General features: G+C 48.0%; 1 protein-coding gene across 1 annotated transcript; it reads left to right on the top strand.

Moving 5' to 3' along the window:
• The first annotated feature begins 173 nt into the window (after window positions 1–173).
• Window positions 174–22,194, top strand: TMEM41A (transmembrane protein 41A). Its single transcript, XM_032763599.2, has 6 exons — window positions 174–329; window positions 10,696–10,849; window positions 12,341–12,502; window positions 14,531–14,669; window positions 15,553–20,912; window positions 21,628–22,194. Exons 1-5 carry the CDS (start codon window positions 226–228, stop codon window positions 15,774–15,776), a joined length of 783 nt encoding a protein of 260 aa, XP_032619490.1. The 5' UTR covers window positions 174–225; the 3' UTR covers window positions 15,777–20,912; window positions 21,628–22,194.
• The last annotated feature ends 186 nt before the right edge of the window (window positions 22,195–22,380 follow it).

The following is a 22,380-nucleotide window of genomic DNA, read 5'->3' as shown; positions in this document are numbered from 1 at the left end:
GAACCCCCGCCCCGCTGGCCCGGAACCCCCGCGGATACCCGGGGCGGGGCCTCGGGCCTCGGGAGCCAATCGCTCTCACGCCAGCGAGCGAGGCCTCAGCAGGGCGCGCATGTTAGTAGCGGCAGCAGCGGCCGGCTCATGTCACGTGGCTCCGTCGGGCCAGCCGCAGGTCGGTCACGTGATCGCCCGCCCGCCGGTACCTGCGCTCCTGGCTCCTGCGGCGGGATGCGGCCGCTCGGCGGTTTCCTGATGCTGCTCGGGGCCGCTTCTTGCGGCCTCTACCTGCTGTCGGCGCGGCTGAGCCCGGGGGGCCCGCTCGGGGCCGGCAGGTGGGTGACAGCCCGGGCCCAGCCACCCCCCCACCTCCGCCCGGCCTGGCCCGGCCCGACCCGACTCGACTCGGTTCCTGTCCTGTCTCCTCTGGCCCGGGAAAGCGGCTCCTCACTGCTGCGGGAGCCGCTCACATCTCCCCCCGGGCCAGGCCTGGGGTGCGTCTGACGGCGCAGCTCTAGCTGTGAGCCGGGACCCCTGGGTCACCGGAACTGGGCGCGAGCATCGCGGGGACTGGCTCCCCAGGCCCGTGGTGCTGCCAGTGCCCAGGGTGTGGAGCAAAAGTCTGGGCCTGCAGGCGGGGTGCTGGAGATCTGGGAGCACGTTGGCCAACAGGCCGGGCCACCCAGGGCTTTACTGCACCTGCAGCCCACTGTGCTAGCATCCTGGACCCGCTTTCGAAGAAAGGCTTCGACTCTCCTTTCATCTGTCTGTCACCCTGCAGTAGAGGTGAAAGTAAGTGGGTACCAGCCTGTAGGGAGGCCCGGTAACAAAAGGAGACTGAGGGAGGACGGGAGAAGCCTGCTTAAGAATAGTTTAAATTCAGCTGTTCCCTGATGGTTCAGCCCCCGGGGGTTAGGAGTGGCTTCTGGCATGCTTGTTACTTTCATTCACAGTAGCTGGGGGGAGGGGGTCGAGGGGAAGGTGTGTTTGACCATGGCAGGGGCAGTCCTTTCTTGCACCAGGGGATGAGGGGATCTCTCCAGTACTAATATACACTACAAATACAAGCATTTGGCTGCACAGCTTAAATCCTGAGCTAATAAAAGCAGGTGGAAGTGAAAAACTCAATGTCACATTGGTTTCTCTTCTCTGCTCCCTCCCTCTCCTTCAGCCAGGCTGCAGACAAGGCTTTGCATTCCTCCCCATTTCCCCCCCCCACGCCCCACCAGAGGTTTTCCTCTAGGTCCTAGCTTACAGTAGGGAGACTGGCTGAGATGCCTGCTACTGCTGCCTGCAAAAGAACAGTTTAAACTCAGCTGTTCCCTGTGCAGTTCAGTGCCCAGAGTTAGGAGCCATTTCTGGCATCCTTGTTAATTTCACTCTCAGTTGTTGTTAGGTGTTTGCGACTATGGCAGGGGCAGTTCTTTTTTGCCCCCGGGATGAGGGGATCTCCTAAACACAATCAAAATCAGGAACCATTTCCAAGTTCAAATCTATCCCATTCCCTCCCCAGCAGAGGATCATGGTTGTGATGTCCAAACTGCTTGGAGAGCCTCTTTGAAATGTTACTGTTTAAAAAAAACACACAAAAAACATGGAGAACATGGTGGAAAGATGTGTCATGATGATTAGGGTTTATTTTGGGCAAAGCAATTTTGCTAAAGCAACTAAAGATTTACAGGGAAAGCAAATAGCCCCCATAGACAAAACCACAAAGGGATTGGAGGGGAAAACTGGATATTCAGGAAAATTATTGTGCCTCCTTTGAAAGAAAAGGTAGTTTTCATTCCAATCCACCCTCTTTCTGTATTGATTTAAACACCTGAAATGTCCTTAGGACATCGGGTGCAATCTCAGATCTTTTTGTTTTGTCCTGAGTGCAGAGGCTGAAATTGACAAAACTTTCTCTAAATATCTTGTATATTTCATGAAGGCTATTCTAGTTGTCCTTCATTCACCCTGACTTCCCCTCCCCCCGCTCCCTCCCTGGCTGGCTGTGGTTTTTGCCTTGGTTACTTACTCCCTGGCAGAGCCAGCGCAGTGGCACCTGCTGGCTCTCTGCAGGCAGCAGCCCACAGGGGCGGGTTGCTGGGGTTGCTGCTGGTCAGTGGCAGTCTGCAGCTGCATTGTTTGTGACACATTCATACACATACACATACATACCGTCAGAGGTGAAAGTAAGCCGGTCCGGTCCGGCATACCGGCAAGAGCCAGTAAGCCGTGCTGGACCGCATTGACTTCCACGGTGGGGATTGAAAGGGCTCTGGGCTGCCCGTGGCTGCGGGCAGCCCAGAGCCCTTTGAACCTGGCCACAGCTCCGGCCGCCGGGCTGGGGTGAGGATTTAAAGGGCTCAAAGCTCCTGCTGCTGCAGGCAGGCCAGAGCCCTTTGAATCCCGGCCATGGCTCTAGTGGCCGGGCTTGGGCCAGGATTTAAAGGGCTCCAGGCTTCCCTCAGCAGCAGGAGCTCTGGGCCCTTTAAATCCCTGCCCCAGCCCTGCAAAGCTCGGTTTCCCCCTGGCTGCCAGAGCCCCAGGCCTTTTAGTTTGCCCCTGAGCCCCGGGGGGCTCCCAGCCACCCCTGAGCCTCCCAGCCACCTCTGCAACTGGGAGCCCCTGGCTGATTTAAAGGCTCTGAGTCTCCCAGCCACAGCTGGTTCCCCAGGGCCTTTAAATCTTGAGAGGCCACACCTCTTCCAGATGAGGCCTCCAACCCCCCATCCCCCTGAAAGTACGTTACTTTCACCCCTGCCTCGCAGACAGAATTTGCAGGATGGCGGCATGGTGGGAAATGTGCTTTGCTGAAGGAATGCTGTGATGCCTTGGGGTGTCCTGGAGAAAAGCCCGGAGGAGAATGACTGTTGCGATCTAATGTATGTGCATATTTTGCAATGGGAAATGGCAGCTCTCAGATGAATGCCCTTTTTCCCTGTGTGAAAAGATTTTAAATGATTCCAGAGTCACAAGAGTTTTCTCTATCTGATTTTGACTGAGGGTGATGTTCAGGATGAATGAATGAAATATTGGATTTTTGTTGGCCTGCAAATATAGGGTGGTAGCCTAAAAATATCCCCACCATGTGATGTTCTTTGCAGGGTGTGAAATCCATAGAAATGTGGTGTTGCATGTTCTGAGCTATGTTTAGCCATAGCAAATCAGTGTGAAATCAGATCTTTGAGGAGCTTTGAAACTAATGACATTGGTGCTGGTCATCTTTGGCTTGACATATCCTCCTAGGATCCTTCACCTATCCTGACTGCTAGGATTTGGAAGACGTTTTGTTTTTTATCCCTTTGATTTATATTGTAGCAAGAGAGGTCCCTCTCCAAAGCTGTAGGTGTTCTTGATATTTCTTTAAAACAACAAATAGCAAAAAGGCAAGTGCTCCTGTAAATTCCATTTTGCACCAGCAATAGCTGACTACTGGTATGTCTGTACTACAGAGACTCTACCTGCATAGCTAGGTTGCTGTAACTATGCCGTCATAACCCCATAGCATAGATGCAACCTACACCTGCAGGTTTTTCTGTCGGTGTGAGGGCTGGTCTACACTACGGGGTAAAATCGATGTTAGATACGCAATTTCAGCTACGTGAATAACGTAGCTGAAGTCGAATATTCTAAAATCGATTTACTCACCCGTCCTCACCGGCGGGATCGATGTCCGCGGCTCGCCATGTCGATTCCGGAACTCCGTTGGGGTTGGTGGAGTTCCGGAATCGATATAAGCGCGCTCAGGGATCAGTATATCCCGTCTAGATTAGACGCGATATATCGATCCCCGAGCAATCGATTTTAACACGCCAATACGGCACGTAGTCTAGACGTGGCCTAAGACTGCTACATCCCTGATGATGGCAGTAGTCTTCTATTGATATAGATGTGTTTGCATTGGGGGCTGGGTTGGCATAACTATGGCATTCAAGGGTTTGATTTTTTTTGTTTTTTTTTTTTTTCCACATGTTGCCTACTTAGCTGTGTTGACCTTTTAAGTGTAGACCAGGCCTAGCCCTTACAGCAGCACTGTATAAAGAAAATATCGTGCTTCTGAAATAGCAGCCCTCAGGTAGTGTACCCCTTTCCAAAAGCTCCTGTAAAAAGATGGGCTGTGAAATGTGCACTGAAGGGAACACATTTGGACCATATGACACCTAGGAAGAGTAAATTCCAAAGCAGAGGACCCTCATAGAGAATACCCTGCTCGTGTCTCCTCTGAAACAAAGGGCCTTCTGCTTCTCTGCACTGTGGCACTATGGTCCTGGGAGAGTGACTGCTCAAGTAGGCAGGTCCAAGGCCATGTAACTCTCAGTCAAACTACCTGTTTTTACAGCAAGCACCAAAGCCTAAACACGTGCCATTCATCTCTAGTTGGGATTCCTTTCGATTTTTAGCTCTGCCTAACAAAGGTTTGGCCAGATTTGAGCCCATTGTTGTCCCAAAACCAGGAATTACCACCCAGAAAACAAGTAAAAGCAAGCAACAGCCTACCCTACCCACAGGTCCAAGCTCTCACTGCATCATTTAACTGTGGATTCTAACATACCATTTGCTATGTGTTACCTGAGTGTGTTCTCCAGACCCCTGTGCTCTTTGGGGCAGTACCTCAGTGGTGCAAATTGTCATAGCTCAACTGAGGTCAGTGGAGCAAGGACAATTCATACCAGTTGAGGATCTGACCCTGTTGAAGACCTGCTCATGAAACCAGATGACTTGTACTGACCAGTTACTCTTTTTAGCTTAATGTTGTTTTGCTAATAAGGTGTGAAGAGGTGTCTGACTGTTAAGGGTAGAATGCTGATGTGGAGCATGGCAAGTGAAAAACATGTGCGTGCACGCAGTGAAAACTCCTCTGAGCAGGGTGAATTTGATTTAAATCAATTTGTTTTAAATCACTGGTTAGGAAGACTCAATTTAATCATGGATTTCTACATAAAAGTGCATTCTTGTTGGTTGTTCTAACCTTAATACATATTCGTCACAACTCAGAGACAGATGTAGGTTTCATTTTTAGAAGGTACCCACTATACATTTAAAAAAAGTGATTTATTTTGAAAACTTTTCAGATTAGTTTTACAGCTATATTAGAAAATGAATGATTGGTTATTTCATTTACCAAAGGTAATTGAAGCAGATATTTATGAAGTCATTGGGAGGTGAACTATTTCCAGTTCAACAGGTTAATCATTAATATTTGGAGGATTTTCTTGCCATGCTGTATTAGGAGGGAGGAGGAACATTCACCGATGCATATTAAATTGTTTATTTAACTAAGAAGCAGCAGTTTGTATTCGGGTATTTTTCTTTCAACAGCAAACAAATATATTTCAACGAAATTATTGATTTTTGAATTTGTTAAACATTCAAGTTTTTTCAAATCAGGTTTATTTTTGTTTTTACAAAGATGTTAAATGAAATATTAACCCCCCCCCCCCCCCCCCAATTAATCTACTTATATCAGCCAGGTCAACATGAGGCTCTGAGACGATTCAGGCCATTGTATCTAAGAATGGGTGTGTCTATCTGTTAAGCTCATTTTATCTTTCTCTGTAACGAGTTTCCCCAAGGAACAAATATGATAACACTGCAGACTTTGTGTGGTTTGACAATAATTTGTTCCTATATGCACTTTGATACTGTGAGTAGTAGATGCACTATCTTTTAACTGTGTTGCTTTATGGGTGTTTTAGACAACAACGGACAAGGGGTCACTTGCTGGTCTTCCCCGGTCAGTCGGTTGCTAGTCCAGAGTAGATTGATTTAGAACGACAGTGATCCACAGCCTTGTGACTGAACGAGTTTGGCTGTCTTAACATGTAGACCAAGCTGGATGAGTAGCATTCTCAGAGAGGTGATTAGAAAAAGCAGAAGCCTCCAGGAGTGGAAGATGGGAGGGATCAGCAGGAAAGTTATCTATTGAGGTCAGATATGTAAGGATAAGTGAGAAGGCCAAAAGCATGTAGAGTTGACCTTGAAAAGGAATTAAAACCAATAGTTAAAGGTTTTAGAGCCATATAAATAAGAAGAAACAAGAAAGAGAAGTGGACCGCTACACTGAGGATGGAGTGGAGGTTTAAGATAATTTAGGCATGGCCCAATATCTAACAAAATACTTTGCTCAGTCTTTAATGAGGCGTTAGGGATAATGGTAGGATGACAAATGGGAAAGAGGATTATGGAGTAGTTTACCACATCCAGCGAGAAAGCCAAACTCACAGAGTAAATGGGACTAAATCGGGGGGTCCAGGTAATCTTCATCCAAGAGATATTAAGGAACTGGCACATGAAATTGCAAGCCATTAACAAGAATTTAGTGAATCTGTAAATTCAGGGGTTGTAGTTATGACTGGAGAATTGCTAATAGTTCCTATTTTTAAGAAAGGAAAAAAAAAAAAGTGATCGTTAACTATAGGCCTGTTAGTTTGACATCTGTAGTAAGCAAGGTCTTGAAAAAATTTTGGGAGAAAAAAGTAGTTTAAAGACATTGAGGTCAGTGGAATATGGGAAAAAATACAACATGGTTTTTCAAAAAGTAGATTGTGCCAAACCAACCTGATTTTCTCCTTCTTTTGAGAGGTAACGATTTTTTAGAGAAGGAAACGCAGTGGATCTAATTTACTTCGAGTTTCAGTAGGCATTGATACGGTTCCACATGGGGAATTATTAGCTAAATTGGAAAAGATGGGATCAATATTGAAAACTGAAAGGTGGATAAGGAACTAGTTGAAGGGGAGCTCAGGCGGGTGATACTGAAAGGTGAACTGTCAAGCTGGAAGGAGGTTATATGTGGAGTTGCTCAGGGATCCGGTTTTGGGACCATCTTATTGAATCTTTTTATTTACGTGACCTTGGCAAAAAAGGGGAAGCACTAATAGTTTGCGGTGACACGAAGCTGGAGGTTATTGCCAGTACAGAGAAAGACTGGGATATCCTATGGAAGATCTGGATACCTTGTAAACTGGGAGTAATAGTAATAGATGAATCTTAATAGTTGAAAAGTGCATTGTCATGCATTAGGATTTATAACAAAAATTTTTGTTTATAAACTGAGGACGTATCACTTGGAAGCAACAGAAGAGGGAGGAAGGAATCAGAATATTGAGTTGATCACAGGAATGATGACTATGAGCCGCCGATGTGATATGCGCATAAAAAAGGCTATGCGTTTGGGATGCATTCAGTCAAGTATTCCAGTAGAGATAAGGAAGTGTTAACTTATACAAGGCACTGGTGAGACCCATCTGGATTTGTGTGCAGGTCTGGTCTCCTTGTTTAAGACAGATATTCAACCAACAGGTACACGAAGAGGGCTACTATAATGATCAAAGAATGGAAACCCATGTCGAATCTGAATGTTTTAAGAGAGATCTTCTACATATGTAAGACGATTGGTTGTTCGTAACACAGAAAGGCTACTGATTGGAGAATTTGAGTTGCTTTTACTAAATGTAGTCCTAACTAGTCAAAAGTTACACAAATTCATTTGGAAACTTGCTGTTATGGAAGAGGGAGGAGTTTGTTTATTTAAGTTCTCCTTCTAGTTGTTACTATGGATTGAAGTGACGATTTAATTATGCAATTATTTTGCTTTAACTTTATTAGGTATGAGTATGCACAGTGTCAAGCTCTTGCCTAATTGTTGACGCCTGGAGAAAGAGGTCTAATTCTTGTGGCTACTCTGGGTATAAAATTGGTAGTTTCATTAGTGAACTGTAAGCTCTGACAATGCTTATTTGTGGAATGATAATAGGCTTTCCTTTTTGGTTTTCAGAGGAATAAATACCAGGGAGAGAGAGGAGTTATTTAAGCTCAGTACCAATGTGGACGCAAGAACAAATGGATATAAACTGGCCATCAGGAAGTTTAGACTTGAAATTAGACAAAGGTTTCTAACCATCAGAGGAGTGAAGTTCTGGAACAGCCTTCCAAGGGGAGCAGTGGAGGCAAAAGACATATCTGACTTCAAGACTAAGCTTGATAAGTTTATAGAAGGGGATGGTATGATGGGATAGCCTAATTTTGGCAATTAATTGATCTTTGACTATTAGCGATAAATATGCCCAATGGCCTGTGATGGGACACCAGATAGAATTCTTTGTAATAACTCAGATCCTACCCTTTCTTGGGTGTCTGGCTGGTGAGTCTTGTCCACATGCTCAGGGTTTTTCTGATCGCCTTATTTGGGGTTGGGAAGGAATTTTCCTCCAGGGCTGATTGGCAGAGGCCCTGGGTTTTTTTTGCCTCCCTCTGGATCATGGGGCACATGTTGCTTGTTGGAGGATTCTCTGCACCTTGAAGTCTTTAAAGCACAAGTTGAGGACTTCAATAACTCAGACATGGGTATGGGTTTGTTACAGGAGTGGGTGGGTGAGACTGTGGCCTGCGTTGTGCAGGAGGTCAGACTAGAAGATCATAATGGTCCCATCTGACCAGTGATTTGGAGCAATCAGATATTTGAATTGCTCCGCTCCAGCTCCAGGCATAAACCTGCTGGTCCGTGCTCCAGCTCCGGGCTTTGCTTCTGACCTTAAAGTTTGAGTCTGTAACATCAAACAGTGAATTGTCTCCGTTGGAACTCTCCAGAAATCACTGCAGCCACAGAAGCAGGTGGTTCCGTCAGAATCTGCTTGGTGTGTTGGAATTTTGTTGCTTACTGAATAACAGCTGTTTCCTGTTCATTCATTCATCAGCATAAATCATCTGATTGAGACTTAGACCTGGTCTACACTGGGGGGATCAATCTAAGTTAGGCACCTTCAGCTACATGAATAACATAGCTGAAGTTAATGTACTTAAACCTACTTACTACTGCCACTCCCTGTGAACTCTGCCTGCTCCTCTCCCAGCGGTGTAGTACAGGAGTTGATGGGAAAGCACTCAGGAGTCGATTTATCGTGTCTAGTCTAGACACGATAAATCGACCCCCGCTGGATTGATTGCTGCCTGCCGATCTGGTGGGTTGTGTAAACATACTCTTAATGGATACAGTAGTGGAAGCAAAAAAACTTTTGCACACCCGCAGCATGAGATTTCAAGATGTGTTATGAAGCAATTTGTCCAATTCAGTATGAGATTTCTGCCACTTGAGCTTTCTCCATTAGTTGCCAGAGGAAAGATGTAAACCATGATGACCTGTGAGGTGGAAACCAATAAGGAAGATGCACACAGCACTTAACCAGTAGTGGAAGGTAAAATATCATCATACAGTACTATTCAGCTAGCAGAATGGTGTGAACAATATTCTTCCACAAGAAATGACCAGGTCCAATTAATCTCTGAGGAAGGGCCATCAAAGTGCCTAGCCCCAACCTCAAATCGCTGGAGGCAACAGACGGTCCCTGCCATGGGTAAAATCTCCAGTTGTCTTAGCTCCATACTCAGCCCAAACACCGGATCCAGAGTGCAGCCAGTGGTATGAGTCGGGCCAGCAGCAACCTGAGATAGTGCCATGGTGATCAAGAGATCCTGGCACTGGTGCCTCCAACACCTCCTCTGTGAGGAGTGTCGGCTGCTTGCACGCAGCATGGTGATCTGTGCACTGGCTCCAGTCCCATCTAGTGATGCCCTGGATGCTGTTTTCGATCCTGCTTCAGGGTAGGCGATGATTGCTCCAGGCTGGATGCAAACAGTACTGTTAATTTTCAGTTTGCTGAAGACCTGGTAGGGAAAGCTCTCTTGTTCTGACTCTTTCAGCTTGTTCTGTGCAGGCTGGCTGGGTCCACTGAGCAATACCAAAGGTCAGTCATGGAAATGTTTGTCAAGCCAAGTGACTGCACTGCATAGGTAAAGCAGGAGCTTGCTCTGCAATATAGCATTGCTGTTCACATTTAGAAAAGGCCTATGTTGGTGTAAAGCCTGCTGGTGGATTTCATAAGAACTCTAGAGTTCAAATGAGAATGTCCTTGAGTCACTAGCAATGTTCCCCTCGAATTTTTTATATCCATCTGTGGAGTTAATTTTATGTGCACCAATATGGAGGTGATTGTGGCAGAGGTGGGGCCAAAGGGTTCAGAGAGTGGGAGGGGGATCAGGGTTGGGGTGCAGGCTCTGGGGTTTGGAAAGGGCTCAGGGCTAGGGCGGAGGGTTGGGCATGAGGTACAGGGGCATGAGGGCTCTGGCTGGGGGTGCAGGCTCTAGGGTGGGGCTGGCAATGAGGGATTTGGGGTACAGGAGGGGGCTTAGGGCTGGGGCAGGTGGTGAGTGTGGGGGCTCAGGGTTGGGGCAGAGGATTGGAGTGAGGGCTTCAATTGGGGGTGGGGCCAGGGATGAGGGGTTTGAGGTGCAGGCTGCCCCGAGGCTGCAGTGGGGAGAGAGGACTCCCCCCCCCCCTCTCTCGCTGTGGCAGCTTTGGGGCTGGGGCTGGGATCCCTCTCCCCTCCCCCAGCCCTGCGAACCCCAACTTGCTCCCCTCCCTGTCCATCTCCTACCTCTCACCTCTCCAGGCCCCTGTGGCTGCACACCTGCATGGATCTTTATAGCCTGCTGAGTGGCCATGCAGCTTAGAGGGAACTTAGGTCACTAGACAGTTTGCCACAGAGTTTCTCTGACCTGAAGTAACTTAACCTGCCTCAGTTTCCCCATTTGTAAAATGTGATGAAGATATTTGACCTTGGCTGTCCGTTTTTTAATGTGTGCAGGATATGTCTGAGAGGCACTTGACGTGTCAAGGATTTTTCATTTTAGTTGGGTCTCCCTCTTGCTTCTCAGGTCACTCAAGTTCCCATCAGACTTGGAGGAGCTGCGAGAGCTTGCAGAGTTTCTACAGTATTATAAGCAAGAGCACCAGAGCTATGTGCTGCTGCTGTTCTGTGCTGCCTACCTCTACAAGCAGTCCTTCGCCATCCCTGGCTCCAGCTTTCTGGTATGCACCCACTCAGCTCTCTAGCACTCTGTTCCTTTTCCTTCACCAGACATTCCAATGCTGGGATTTGACGTTGGGTCTTAGCCCATTCATTGGGCTCTCTCGTTTACTGGGGTCACCATTTAACCCCCTGTCCTGGCCTATCTTGCTTCCAGGTGAACAGGATTCCTCCCTGGGAGTCTGAGAAATGCATTGCACAGCCCTAGCCTGGGGACTAGACCTACTAGCCAGCAGTAGATACAAAACACTGGGGGGGCGAACCATCAAGGTTTAGTGGCAACACTACAGGGAGAAGCTCATCCCTGCTCCTTTCTATCCCCCCGGTTATACCTCCAAGGGGCAAAGCTTTGCACAGAATCTCATGTTCAGTTTAATGACCTCTAAGTCCTATTCAGAGTCACTGTTTTCAGGCTATGGTCTCACTTGCCATGTGGCTGACATTCTTTGTTTATAGATGTGACCTTACGTTTGGCCATATTCAAAGGTATGGTTTCTGATTGCACCCAATTTACCAAGTGATCCTGTTGGCTCTGTATGACCCCCCCTGCCCTCCTCATTATTTACTAAACAACCAGTTTTTCCATATACAATATCTACAGTGACTCTATATTCATCTCTAAATTGTTGATAAAATATTAATATTGAACAGCCTTGGGCTGAGTCCAGTCTCTGTAGGATCCCACCCAATGATTACATGAAGCGATCTGTTAGTAATCCACTTACTGTGTGCCTGGTTGAGTTTGGGTAGAGCTGGTTTTCAATCAGACTGTTGTGCGGTGCTCAAACACTTTACTTGATGTACATGGTTCTGGTTCACCCTGGTTTCTGCCACCTTGAATAGCTTTAGATAAGTCCTGAATATTCCCATACTATTACCATTCCATGTCAGCAGAGGTGGTAGTTGGCCTGGGCCTATTGTGTGATCACAAATGGGAAGGGAGGCGTCCATGAGACAACCTCTGCTAAGATGCTGGCTGCACTGTGCAAATGCTTTAGGTTACCTGAGCCAGGCGCCTTTCAAACCCTGGAATTCAAGGGCCAAGGGAGGAACTGAGTGAGTCTCCTCCATAAGGCATCTGAGCTCCCTGACTCAAGGACTGAGACTGCACTGGTGTAACTTCTAGAATGAGCCGTGGGTTTTAACCATTTGTGTTATGGTGGCACTCGGAGGCCATAAGTGAGCTAGGTGGTTCCCTGCCCCAGATGTGCCTGGCATCTTGTGCAAAGGTGACAGAGCTCTCTTTGGAATGACTGACACTGCCCTCAAACTCTCTGCCTTGTCTGGATGGGAGATCCTCTCTCTGGAGCTTTAATAAAGAAAGTCCAGGACAGGCAGTGAAGCTTTGGGAGCAAAGGAGATGGCCGGGTCCCCATCAAGCCACCCATGTGGCCACAGGAGGGTTGGGCTGACTGTGATTGTGTACACATTGCTGAACACTTTTGTCCAGTCTCTTATTCGTAAGGTCTCACTCCCTGCTTTTGTTCTACCAGAATATCCTCGGTGGGGCTCTGTTTGGACCATGGATCGGGCTCTTGCTGTGCTCTGCTTTGACTTCTGTGGGTGCCACCTGCTGTTACCTGCTCTCCAGGGCCTTTGGGAAACAGTTTGTAGTCTACTGGTTTCCTGATAAAGTGGCCATGCTGCAAAGAAAGGTAAAGAGATCCCTGCTGCTAACCCCTCTGCTCAGGGCATGGGGACAAACCCCCAGGCTGACTGGAGCAGAGCTGAGCCTTGATCCTACAGCTCCTTCTTAGCCCAGGGCCTGCATTTATTGTTCTTTAGTTCCCTGTGTCTTACCACCATGGCTGCTGTTGTCCTTTTGGCTTTGGAATCAGTCCAGTGGACCCAGAAAGTAAGCTGCATGGGCTTTTCAGAGGGAGAACTAACCACAGCAGTTATCCCTTGGATGTGACTGATACGCCTCCTGCATGGTAGTGCCCTCTAACGTCAGCCCACTTTGCTTTGAAAAGGAATTGGAAGAGTGGCCCCAGGGGGTTCCGTGTTTGTGTGTCAGTCTCTCTCTGCTCATTTCAAATGTAAACGCGCCCTGGGTTCTGAGAGTCAAGCTGGGCTCTGCTTTCTCATGGATCATCACCAGCAGGCCAAACTGGGCCTTCAGAGATTCCTTAGCAACCTCTTTGAAGGCAGGTGTAACTAGCTGGAACTTGGGAAGTAACTTTGCCCAGGAAGATACTAGTTCGTTCTGCCGTAACCCTGCTTGAGCAGTACAGCTGACAAGAGTAAAATGCAGTGGAGTCTTCGGAAGGGTGGGGTACTCTGAGCTCTGGAGCAAGAACGGCTGAATTCTGCGAACAGAAACTTGTCATAGATTCAGTTCCCGTATTCACATTTAAAAATCACTTCTGGCCCAGGGACCACCTGACTTGGTGCCCCGCCTGTCCATGCCTGCTGTCCAACCCACCTGCCATCCCCCGCTAGGTCTCTCTGGGAGCGTATGGGGAGGCTGCTCTTGTTTTGCAGTTTAAATTGATACAAACCCTTAAAATGATCTAAGGCATTACAAGGGTTGGAAGCTGCTTTAAGCCAACCCTCTTAGCCTTGTGTCTGTTAAACAGAGCAGAGGCTGCTGTAGGTTGATTGAAGACATTTGCTGCACAGGAGCTTTAGACTGGTTTTAAGTGCAGCATAATGCTGTGGAGAATGCAGCTTGGAGGCTGAGTGCCGGCCGGGGGGTGAGAGACCAATGCTACTTTGAACTGTGCCCTGAGGGGTCTGCACAGGAATGGCAGTGCCTCCTTAGCCTGCAGCACCAAGAGTCAGCAGAGAATGGGGTAGTGGCTGGCCAAGCTGACGAGTGCCTAAGGGGGTTGATAGGCTCCAAGGGGCATGGGGCAGCAGATGCCTGGTACAGGAAGGAGGGGTTTGCTGTGGCCTTTTTTGTCCTTTTTAACCCCTCCAAAGTCTGGCCACTAAGTGCAATGCCTCCCTTAGGCTGTATTGTGCTGTTAGAATTGATCAGTGCCCATGTACAGCACTGGGAACGCTCCAGACAGCCGTGTTACTAAGGGCCCAAGCCTGAAAACACTGCTGTCAGGCAGAGCGTTTCCTAGCGGGAGTGGAGTCAGTCAGGTAAGTGTTGGCAGGAGCAAGCCCCGAAGGTGTGGAGAATGTCTGGCTGATCACACCCAACTGCTTTCTCCCAGTGCTGGTGCCTGGACACAGCAAAAGGTGCACTTACACTGTTAAGGAGATGCTCAAGGGACAGGGCTAAGGTTGCATGTTCACCCTTCCCTTCCACACTGTGACCCGGCTGCCTTTTTAATTGTAAGGACTGCCCATCATAGTGACCTTGGAACCAGTTTTCACTAGTGGAATGGCGCTGCTGGAAAGCAGGGTAAGATGCAGGGAGTGCAGCTGTCCCTTGTGTAAGTGTTTGTTTAGATCATGTCTGTCTGTCAGTGATGGCCCCCTTTTCCATTGGTCTTTCATGCCCCAGCTTAGCGTGTACTTTCACTGGGTGCAGCTGATCCTGGTGCATGTGGGTACCATGGTACTAAGCTACTCTGGTTTGCTTTGATTCTGGGCTGATGTTACTTTATGGCTTATTGAAATGATGCCCTGACCCTCTGCTTGTGTCAGACTGGGTGTCTTGGCTCTGCAGTAGTTGGCCAGTAATGGGCAGTGGCAGTGCTGATCTGGTTTCTCTTGTCCAATGGCAGGTGGAGGAGAACAGGAGCTGCTTATTTTTCTTCTTGTTGTTTCTGAGACTTTTCCCCATGACCCCAAACTGGTTTCTGAACCTGGCATCTCCGATCCTGAACATCCCAGTTTCTCAGTTCTTCTTCTCTGTCCTTATCGGTAAGGAGCTGGGGCTGGGGGCGAGCAGGCTCTGTGTTCAGGAAGGGATCAAAGCCAACCTACTCTTTGCTGTTGTTAGAACCCAGCAGGCCTGAGAACGTACCATGCTACACTTGAGGAATTTCAGCATTAAGGATCCCACAGCAGCAGTCACTTGGCTGTGTTAGTTTCCTGATTCGCTACTGTCCGTGCCTTTACACTGTTACCTCTTCCCAGGGTGAAATGGCTATTCCTGTCGGCAGGTGTCCCGATGCCCATTGGTTTTTAATGAGTGTTGGGAGATGGCATTGTGGCTCAACTGTCCAATCCAAGTGTTTTCTACAATCTCCCCTGTTCGCACAAACCCACACAATGGCCCTGCAGAAACTCACCCCTGGCCCCAGCCCCATGTGTGCTGTCCTCTTGCCAGGTGCTGTACAGCATATATGATGCAGATTGCCCACTGCACTGCTGCAGCCAGGTTGGCCACTTGGCTGTGTCAGGAGCTGGGAGTGGAGCATTCACGGTGACAGGACCCCACCTGTGTTAGATGAGGCTGGGCGCAGCCTGTCCAGAAAGGCTTCCCCAGGATGGAGGGGCAGAGAGGGGGCATTGCTTATGTCCCTGTCTCCTTCTTCACAATGGTTAGTCCCCTGTAGTGCTAGCAAACGAAAGTGACCCTTCCAGGGGCACTGAGCTGTATTCCACCATGTGCAGCTCTCCGCTTTGTCAGCACGCTTGGCTGCAGAGAAGATGTGACCTTTGACCAGTGTGTTATGCTGTACCCTGCATGCCATCTCTGAGCAGTATGGATCTGTGGGTGTCTAATGGAGCCATCCTGAAGATGGACCAGGGCACTAGGGATGGTTGTCTAGTAACAGGCTTCTCCCTCTGACTCTTCCAGGTCTGATCCCCTATAACTTCATTTGTGTGCAGATGGGTGCCATTCTCTCGCAGATCACCTCCCTGGATGCCATTTTCTCCTGGGGCACGTTGCTTAAGCTACTGGCCATAGCCATGGTGGCGTTGATACCGGGGACCCTGATTAAGCAATTCAGCCGGACACACCTGAAATTGGATGAAAAGGACCAGAATGTTTGCCTGCTCAATGGCAAAAAGAGCACATGATGGACTGGGTGCAGCAGCTGTTCAGCTGGGGATGGTGCAATCATCAGCAACCAGATGATGTTTTAAGTTGTTGCCTGCACTGCCTCTTCTCTGCACAAGCTAGGGCAGAGGACAACTGCAGTTCTTAAATCTTTTTAAATCTAGGAGGAGACATGATAGTCTCATTTTAAATGGTGCTTGTATAAATGTGAATGTCTGGGTCACTGGGGAGCTGCCAGTGGGCTTTGGAAAAATCTGCGGGTCCATTTTTCTGACCCTGCTGAATTGGTGCCACATTTAGTGCCATGCTGGAGCTCTTGGCGTCCACGGAGATTTTCCAAGTATGTGCAGTGCCCTTGGGCTCTCTGAAGTGTTGGCAGGTACCGCTAGGTAACTGCTGTTCATATGGCAGTTGGTTTAAGATGGTGGTGGTGGTAGAGAGTAGTGCAGGCTGAGAACTGGGCTAGCTGTAATAAATGAGCCACCTGTGTGCCTGCCTGCCCAGCGAAAGCAGCTCTGCTCACCCTGGCACACGGAGTTCAGGTCTGTTCAGACAAGGCCTCCTGCAAGGCTACAGCGTGTCACTGCCTCCTTCCTTCCCCGTCTCCATGTGCTGTGCACTGGGGCTGTCACTAGAACTGACCTAATGCTACAGGCTCGAGGGTTAACAGGCCCCCTACTAGGATGATTGTGCCCAGGGGTTTATTGGGAAGGATCCATTATTGTGCTGGAGCCCAGGCCAGACTTCCCCTTGCTTGGCTCACACAACTCACAAAGGTCGTGGTTCCTGTTGTGCTGGATTTAGGAGAGCACAAGTGCCCTTGCTGCATCCACAGCTGGCTTGCTCCTTGCCTTCTGGCACTGAGTACTTCTAGGCACACCTCAGCCCCACCCCACCAGATCCTTTCCTGTGATTGCTTGTTGCTCTGCAGCTCACTTCAGTGGCTGCATGTTTCCCACCTTAGAATCTGCCCCCCCCCCCATGCCCCCCAGTTGCTGTATTCTTCAATGTCATTCTTTTAGTGCTTCCTAAGGAATGGGAATAGCTGTACTTCCTGTCCCAGGGCAGCCCATTGCATCCTCATCCCCTGTAGCCTGCCTCCAGCAGTGACCAATAAATCCCCAGTATTTCAGCAGAAGATACAAAACCTCCTGCTGTTTCCATAATGCCCCAGGCCACGTGTGCAATTCCGTGCATGGAAAGAGACTGCCTGCTTGAGAAAATGGATACACAGCTCCAGAGGTAGCCTCACTTGGTTATCCAGCCTGTCTGGCCCAGAGCCAGTGCTTCTGGGTTTATTGGAGTATAGTTTCTAAATGCAGGAAACCAGCACTAAACCTGGTCACTTCACAGCCAAGTCCTGTGCCTTTTACCTGCCTATTTTTGAACAGAGAAATCCCAGCAGCATTAGTATCTCCAGGGGATCGGTCTCAGCATCGCTTGTGCCATCCATGTGTTTGGGGAAATGGCAGATCTTTCTGTCCGTGTTTTAGCTTTCCAGGAGCGGTGTCCTGCTGACAAAGTCTCACACTGAGGAATGGACTTGTCTGCAGTAAGGCTGCATCTGTGCCTGGGGTGCATTGTGAATCAGCTGCTCCTTAGGCAAGAAGATTGAAGGAAAAACAGCCCAGAAATGCCTGGCTGCTGGAGCCCATCTGAGTGGTGATTTGTGTCCTTGCCTGGTCTCACACCAAGTGCCTTACCACCCAGGCGTCTGTGTTTACATGTAAATTACTGCGTCTCATATAAATGGTGGTGAAACTTTACAGAGCGAGTTTGTTAAATGAAGCAAATTTCATGCTTGCAAAGGTGTCTGGCAGTGAGCGGCCCCTATGCTTCCCCCTCAGAGCTAAGGGATCCCTCTTTCACCTGGGGAGGGTAGCTCAGTGTCCAAGCCCATTCTAGGAAGCCTCAGCCAAGAGGTTTAGCAAAGTGGCTGTCTGTAAGGCACTGGCCTGAGACCAAGTTTGCTTTGCCCAGTGAGCCGGAAGTTGCTGCTAACCACTCTTCACTGCCATTGGCTGGAAACTTGCTGGTAATGGCAGCTGGTGATGAGAGATGATCAGTATGGTCAGGGAACCATCCAGAGCATAAAGTTCACTTGTTTGTAGCCTTTGCTTGGCATTTCTGCTGCACTCAGATGCCCTGCAGTGGTGTATCTGTATCCCCTGACACGAGAAGTGCTATCATCCTACCTTGTTGTGTCTTTCTCAGTTTAAAATGTTTTCTGGAAGAACTAAGCATGCTGAAATTCCCTTGAGGCTAGGGCCTGCTGATTCTGAGTTCACTGCTGTGGGGCTGGTCTCTCAAACTCTGGGAGCTGTGGTGAGTGCTGCACTCTTTGTAAAGCCAGGGCCTACAGTATAAACAGCAGGCCCCAAACATCTAGGGCCAGATCCACCAAGGCATTTAGCCACCTAACTGCCACTTTAGGTGCCAAAGTCCAAAATCTAGATCCTCAAAACTCAACTCGGCTTCCCCTAGCTAACACATACCTAAGCCCATCTGGATCCTTAAACAAAGTGTTTCCCCACTTATCTCATAAGAATGGCCAAACTGCGTCAGACCAACGGTCCATCTAGTCCAGCATCCAGAATAGGGCAGTTATGGGCCTGTCCTCCATGAACTTATGCTTTTTTTTGAACCCAGTTATGCTTTTGCCCTTCATGACATCCCCTGGCAATGGGTTCCACAGCATTGTGGGAAGAAGTACTTCCTTATGTTTGTTTTAAACCTATTAATGTCATCAGATTACCTCAGGTTCTTGTGTTATACAAGCGGTAAATAACTTTTTCTTCACCATTTGTGATTTTATAGGCCTCTATCCTATTTCTCCCCATAGTCATCTCTTTTCTAAGCTGAACAGTCCCAGTCTTTTTAATATCTCCTTGCATGGAAGCCGTTCCATACCCTTAGTCATTTTTGTTGCCCTTCTCTTTACCTTTTATAATTCTAATACATCTTTTTTGAGATAGGGCGACCAGAACTGCCTGCAGTATTCAAGGTGTGGACATATCATGGATTTATATAGTGGCATGATGTTTACTGTCTTATTTTCTATCCCTTTACTAATGGTTACCAACATTGTTAGCTTTTTTTTTTTTTTACTGCTACCACTGCATATTGAGCAGATGTTTTCAGAGAGCTATCCTCGATGACTCCAAGGTCTATCTTGAGTGATAACAGGTAATTTATTACTGATGCATGAGAGGACCTTCCCTCTTATCCCATGACTGCTTGCTTTGCCTAAAAGCCTTTGGTAACGGACCTTGTTCAAGGCTTTCCGTAAGTCCAAGTACACTGTCTACTGGAACACCCTTGTCCAGGTGCATGTTGATACCCTCAAAGAATTCTAATAGATTGGCGTGGCATGATTTCCTTTGACAAAAGTCGTGTTGACTCTTCCGCAACATATAGCATTCATCTACGTGTCTGATAATTCTGTTCTTTACTATAGCTTTCAACCAGTTTGCCTAGTATTGAAGTTAGCCCTACTGACCTGTAAGTGCCAGGATTGCCTGTGGAGCCTTTTTAAAAACATAAGAGTTAGGTTAGCTGTCTGCCAGGTATCTGGTACAGAAGCTGATTTAAGCAATAGGTTACATACAACAGTTAGTAGATCTACTGCAGTTTCATACGAGTTTTCTCCAGACCCTTCGGGTGAATTCCATCCGGTCCTAGTGAGTTATTACTGTTTATCACTTTCTTCCAAAACCTTCTCTACTGACACTTCAGTCTGGGATAGTTCCTCAACTTTTTCACCTGAAAAGCATGGCTTAGGTGTGGGAATCTCCCTCACATCCTCTGCAGTGAAGACTAATTCTAAGAATTCATTTAGCTTCTCCACAATGGCCTGATCTTCCATGAGTGCTCCTTTAACTTCTTGACTGTCCAGTGGCCCAATTGGTTGTTTAGCAGGCGTCCTGCTTCTGAGGTACTTTAAAAAAAAACAAACAAAAAAAAGTTTTTGTCTTTTGCTAGTTGCTCTTCAAATTCTTTTTTAGCTTGCCGTAATTATGTTTACAGCTGACTTTCCAGAGTTTATGCTCCTTTTTATTTTCTTCTGTAGGATTTGACTTCCAATTTTTACGACAACTTTTTGTCTCTGACCATCTCTTATACTCTGTTTAGCAGTGATGGCTTTTTTTTGGTCCTCTCACTGTTTTTATTTGGGGAATACCTTTAGTTTGAGCCTCTGTTATCATAGTTTTTAAAAGTATCCATACAGCTTGAAGCATTTCACCTTTGTGACTGTGTTCCTTTTAATTTCTGTTTAACTTGGGTCTGGTCTACACAGACCATTAGGTCAATGCAAGGCAGCTTACATCAACCTAGCTGTGGAAGTGTCTATGCTTAAATTTCACTCTTGCTGGTGAAACTGCTCCACTACACCGATTTAATAACACCACTTCCCTGAGTGGCGTAGAGTCAAGTTCGATGTAGTTAAGTCGACAGAGGGTCAGTGTTGACACTGTTACTTACTTTGACTGTTACTGGCCTCCAGGTGATGTCCCACACTGACAGCTCTGGTCACCAGTGTGTACTCTGCTGCCCAGGGGTCAGGTGGACAGGAAGCTGTCCCTCCCCTTTAAAGCCTCACAACTTCTTTAAATTCCTTTTCCTGGTTGCCTGGCTTGGTGAGCACACCAAGCAGCTCTCCACTGTTGTGTGTAACTGCCCAGCTGACCATGCCAGCTATATGCTCCAGACACGCTCCTGCCTGGAGTACATAGGAGGTGTTGGATCTCCTGGGGCTGTGGGGAGAAGAGGCTGTGCAGGCACAGCTCCAGTCCAGCCATAGAAATGTTGACCTCTGTGAGCAAATGGCTATGGGCATGTGGGAGAAGGGCTACAAGAGGGACTGGCAGCAGTGCTGTGTGAAAGCCAAGGAGCTGCAGCAGGGGTACCAGAAGGCTGAAGAGGCCAACAATCCATCTAGTGCTGAGCTGCATGCCAATCTCAGAGAAGACCCCACCACCACCTGCAGGAGCCCCATGGATACTTCAGAGGAGGCACACGCCCTCACCATGAACAGCAAAGAGGAAGGAGTGGACAAGGAAGAGGCGGAGGAGTATGGGGGACAGGTGACCGGGGATCCAGCTGTGCAGTGAGCCAGGATCTGTTTGACTCCAGTGCACTCCTGCCAGTCCCAACAGGTGAGCCTGATGCAGGGGAAGGAACCTCTGGTAAATGTGCAGTTTGCTTTGAAATTACAAGGGTAGAGCCCGCAAAGTAGCAGGACATATCTGTTGAATTACTCTTTCACTTGTGCTAGAAGAGGTAGTGGTACAACCAAGAGAGGTAGAGTTGCTCTCTGCTTGTCATTCCCCTCTGGAGTTATGCAGAGGGGGCCATGTGGAGCAGTTTACATGCATCGGGATGTCCTGTGAATCCTCTGTAGAGACTCAATGACACTTTCATGGAGGTGCTCTGCAATTCTCTGCCAAAGGTTTCTGGGGAGGCCAACCTGATATCTTCTGCTGTGGTAGGACAGTCTCTCATGCCACTCAGCAACTAATTCAGCAGGCACCATTGGAGTACATGAGCTAACAGCATATGGGTCCAGGGGGCAGCAGAATACCAGCAGTAGCTGTGCTCTCTGCCTCTGTCACCTACAGAAGTGAGAGCGGCTACACTTACTCCTATCTGTGGAAACTGGTGCCAGTATGGAGTTTCATTGCTCTATATAAATGTACTCAGCAGGGCAGGTGCTGTGAGTGATGCCATGCTGTATCAATCCCAAGGAGAAGTGAGGATGCAGTGCTTATAACGTTTGCAGATCAAGGGGAGTTAGTTCAGTATCCTAAGGTGTTTTGTTTTAATTTATTTCTGTTGTGAATACACTGACAACAGTACTTCTGTGTGTTGTAGCTGCAGCTGATGCTATTGTGGCGTGGAGGGTCTCCCTCTCCACACCTGCCAAGCTTCTAACCCAGATGAGTGGGAGAAAGGAGTAAGGAGAAAGGGAGAAAGTTCCAGGAGATCGTGCAAACCTGTGCTGGAACAGAGAATGAGACCAGGGCCTGGAGGATCACCCTTGCAGCCAGCCTGGAGAAAGAAAGGGGAATGCACAAGGACGTAGCGGGGCTTCTCAGGCTGCAAACAGATGCTGAAGACTCTGGTAGACAGGCAGGTCCAAGAATCCCATGCTCACGTCCCTCTGCAACCCATGGAGAACTCAAATGTTGTGACCCCCCCTCCCAGCATTTCATGTGTCATGAGCAATTGCTGCACTATCACTTCCTGCCCCCAGGGAACATGAAAGACAATCAGAGCTGTCCATGCACTGACTTGTGGAAGCCGGGTTGGTGTATGTGCATCTGAAATAGAAATGACTGCTCTTTCCCCTTCATAAGTTCAGTTTTCTTAATAAACTAAGTTCTAAATGTTTTATCATTTGCCTTGTTCTGTCATAGAATAAAATTTCACTTTGCGAAACATAATTGATTTTTATTAGTTCACAATATATGCTGGCTGGTGCTGAGCAGGTCTGACACCCACCGATTTCCTGGTACTTCATTTTGTCACAGAACCTATAACAATATTCAGACATTAATAGTACATTGACAATGCTCTATTTCCTACACACACACAGAGCACTTCCTACAAGATTCATTCTGGGCT

The sequence above is a fragment of the Chelonoidis abingdonii genome, chromosome 8 (genome assembly GCF_003597395.2).
Source record: "Chelonoidis abingdonii isolate Lonesome George chromosome 8, CheloAbing_2.0, whole genome shotgun sequence".
NCBI classification, from domain to species: Eukaryota; Metazoa; Chordata; order Testudines; family Testudinidae; genus Chelonoidis; species Chelonoidis abingdonii.
Note: the sequence above shows the minus strand (reverse complement) of the source record. Positions and strands in the feature narration are given on the sequence as shown.

Excerpts from the sequence above, each read along its gene's own strand:
- TMEM41A (XM_032763599.2), top strand. The coding sequence starts at position 226 with ATGCGGCCGCTCGGCGGTTTCCTGATGCTGCTCGGGGCCGCTTCTTGC. Across the intron at positions 10,850-12,340 it reads TCCCTGGCTCCAGCTTTCTG|AATATCCTCGGTGGGGCTCT; the intron begins GTATGCACCCAC and ends TTGTTCTACCAG. Across the intron at positions 12,503-14,530 it reads TGGCCATGCTGCAAAGAAAG|GTGGAGGAGAACAGGAGCTG; the intron begins GTAAAGAGATCC and ends GTCCAATGGCAG.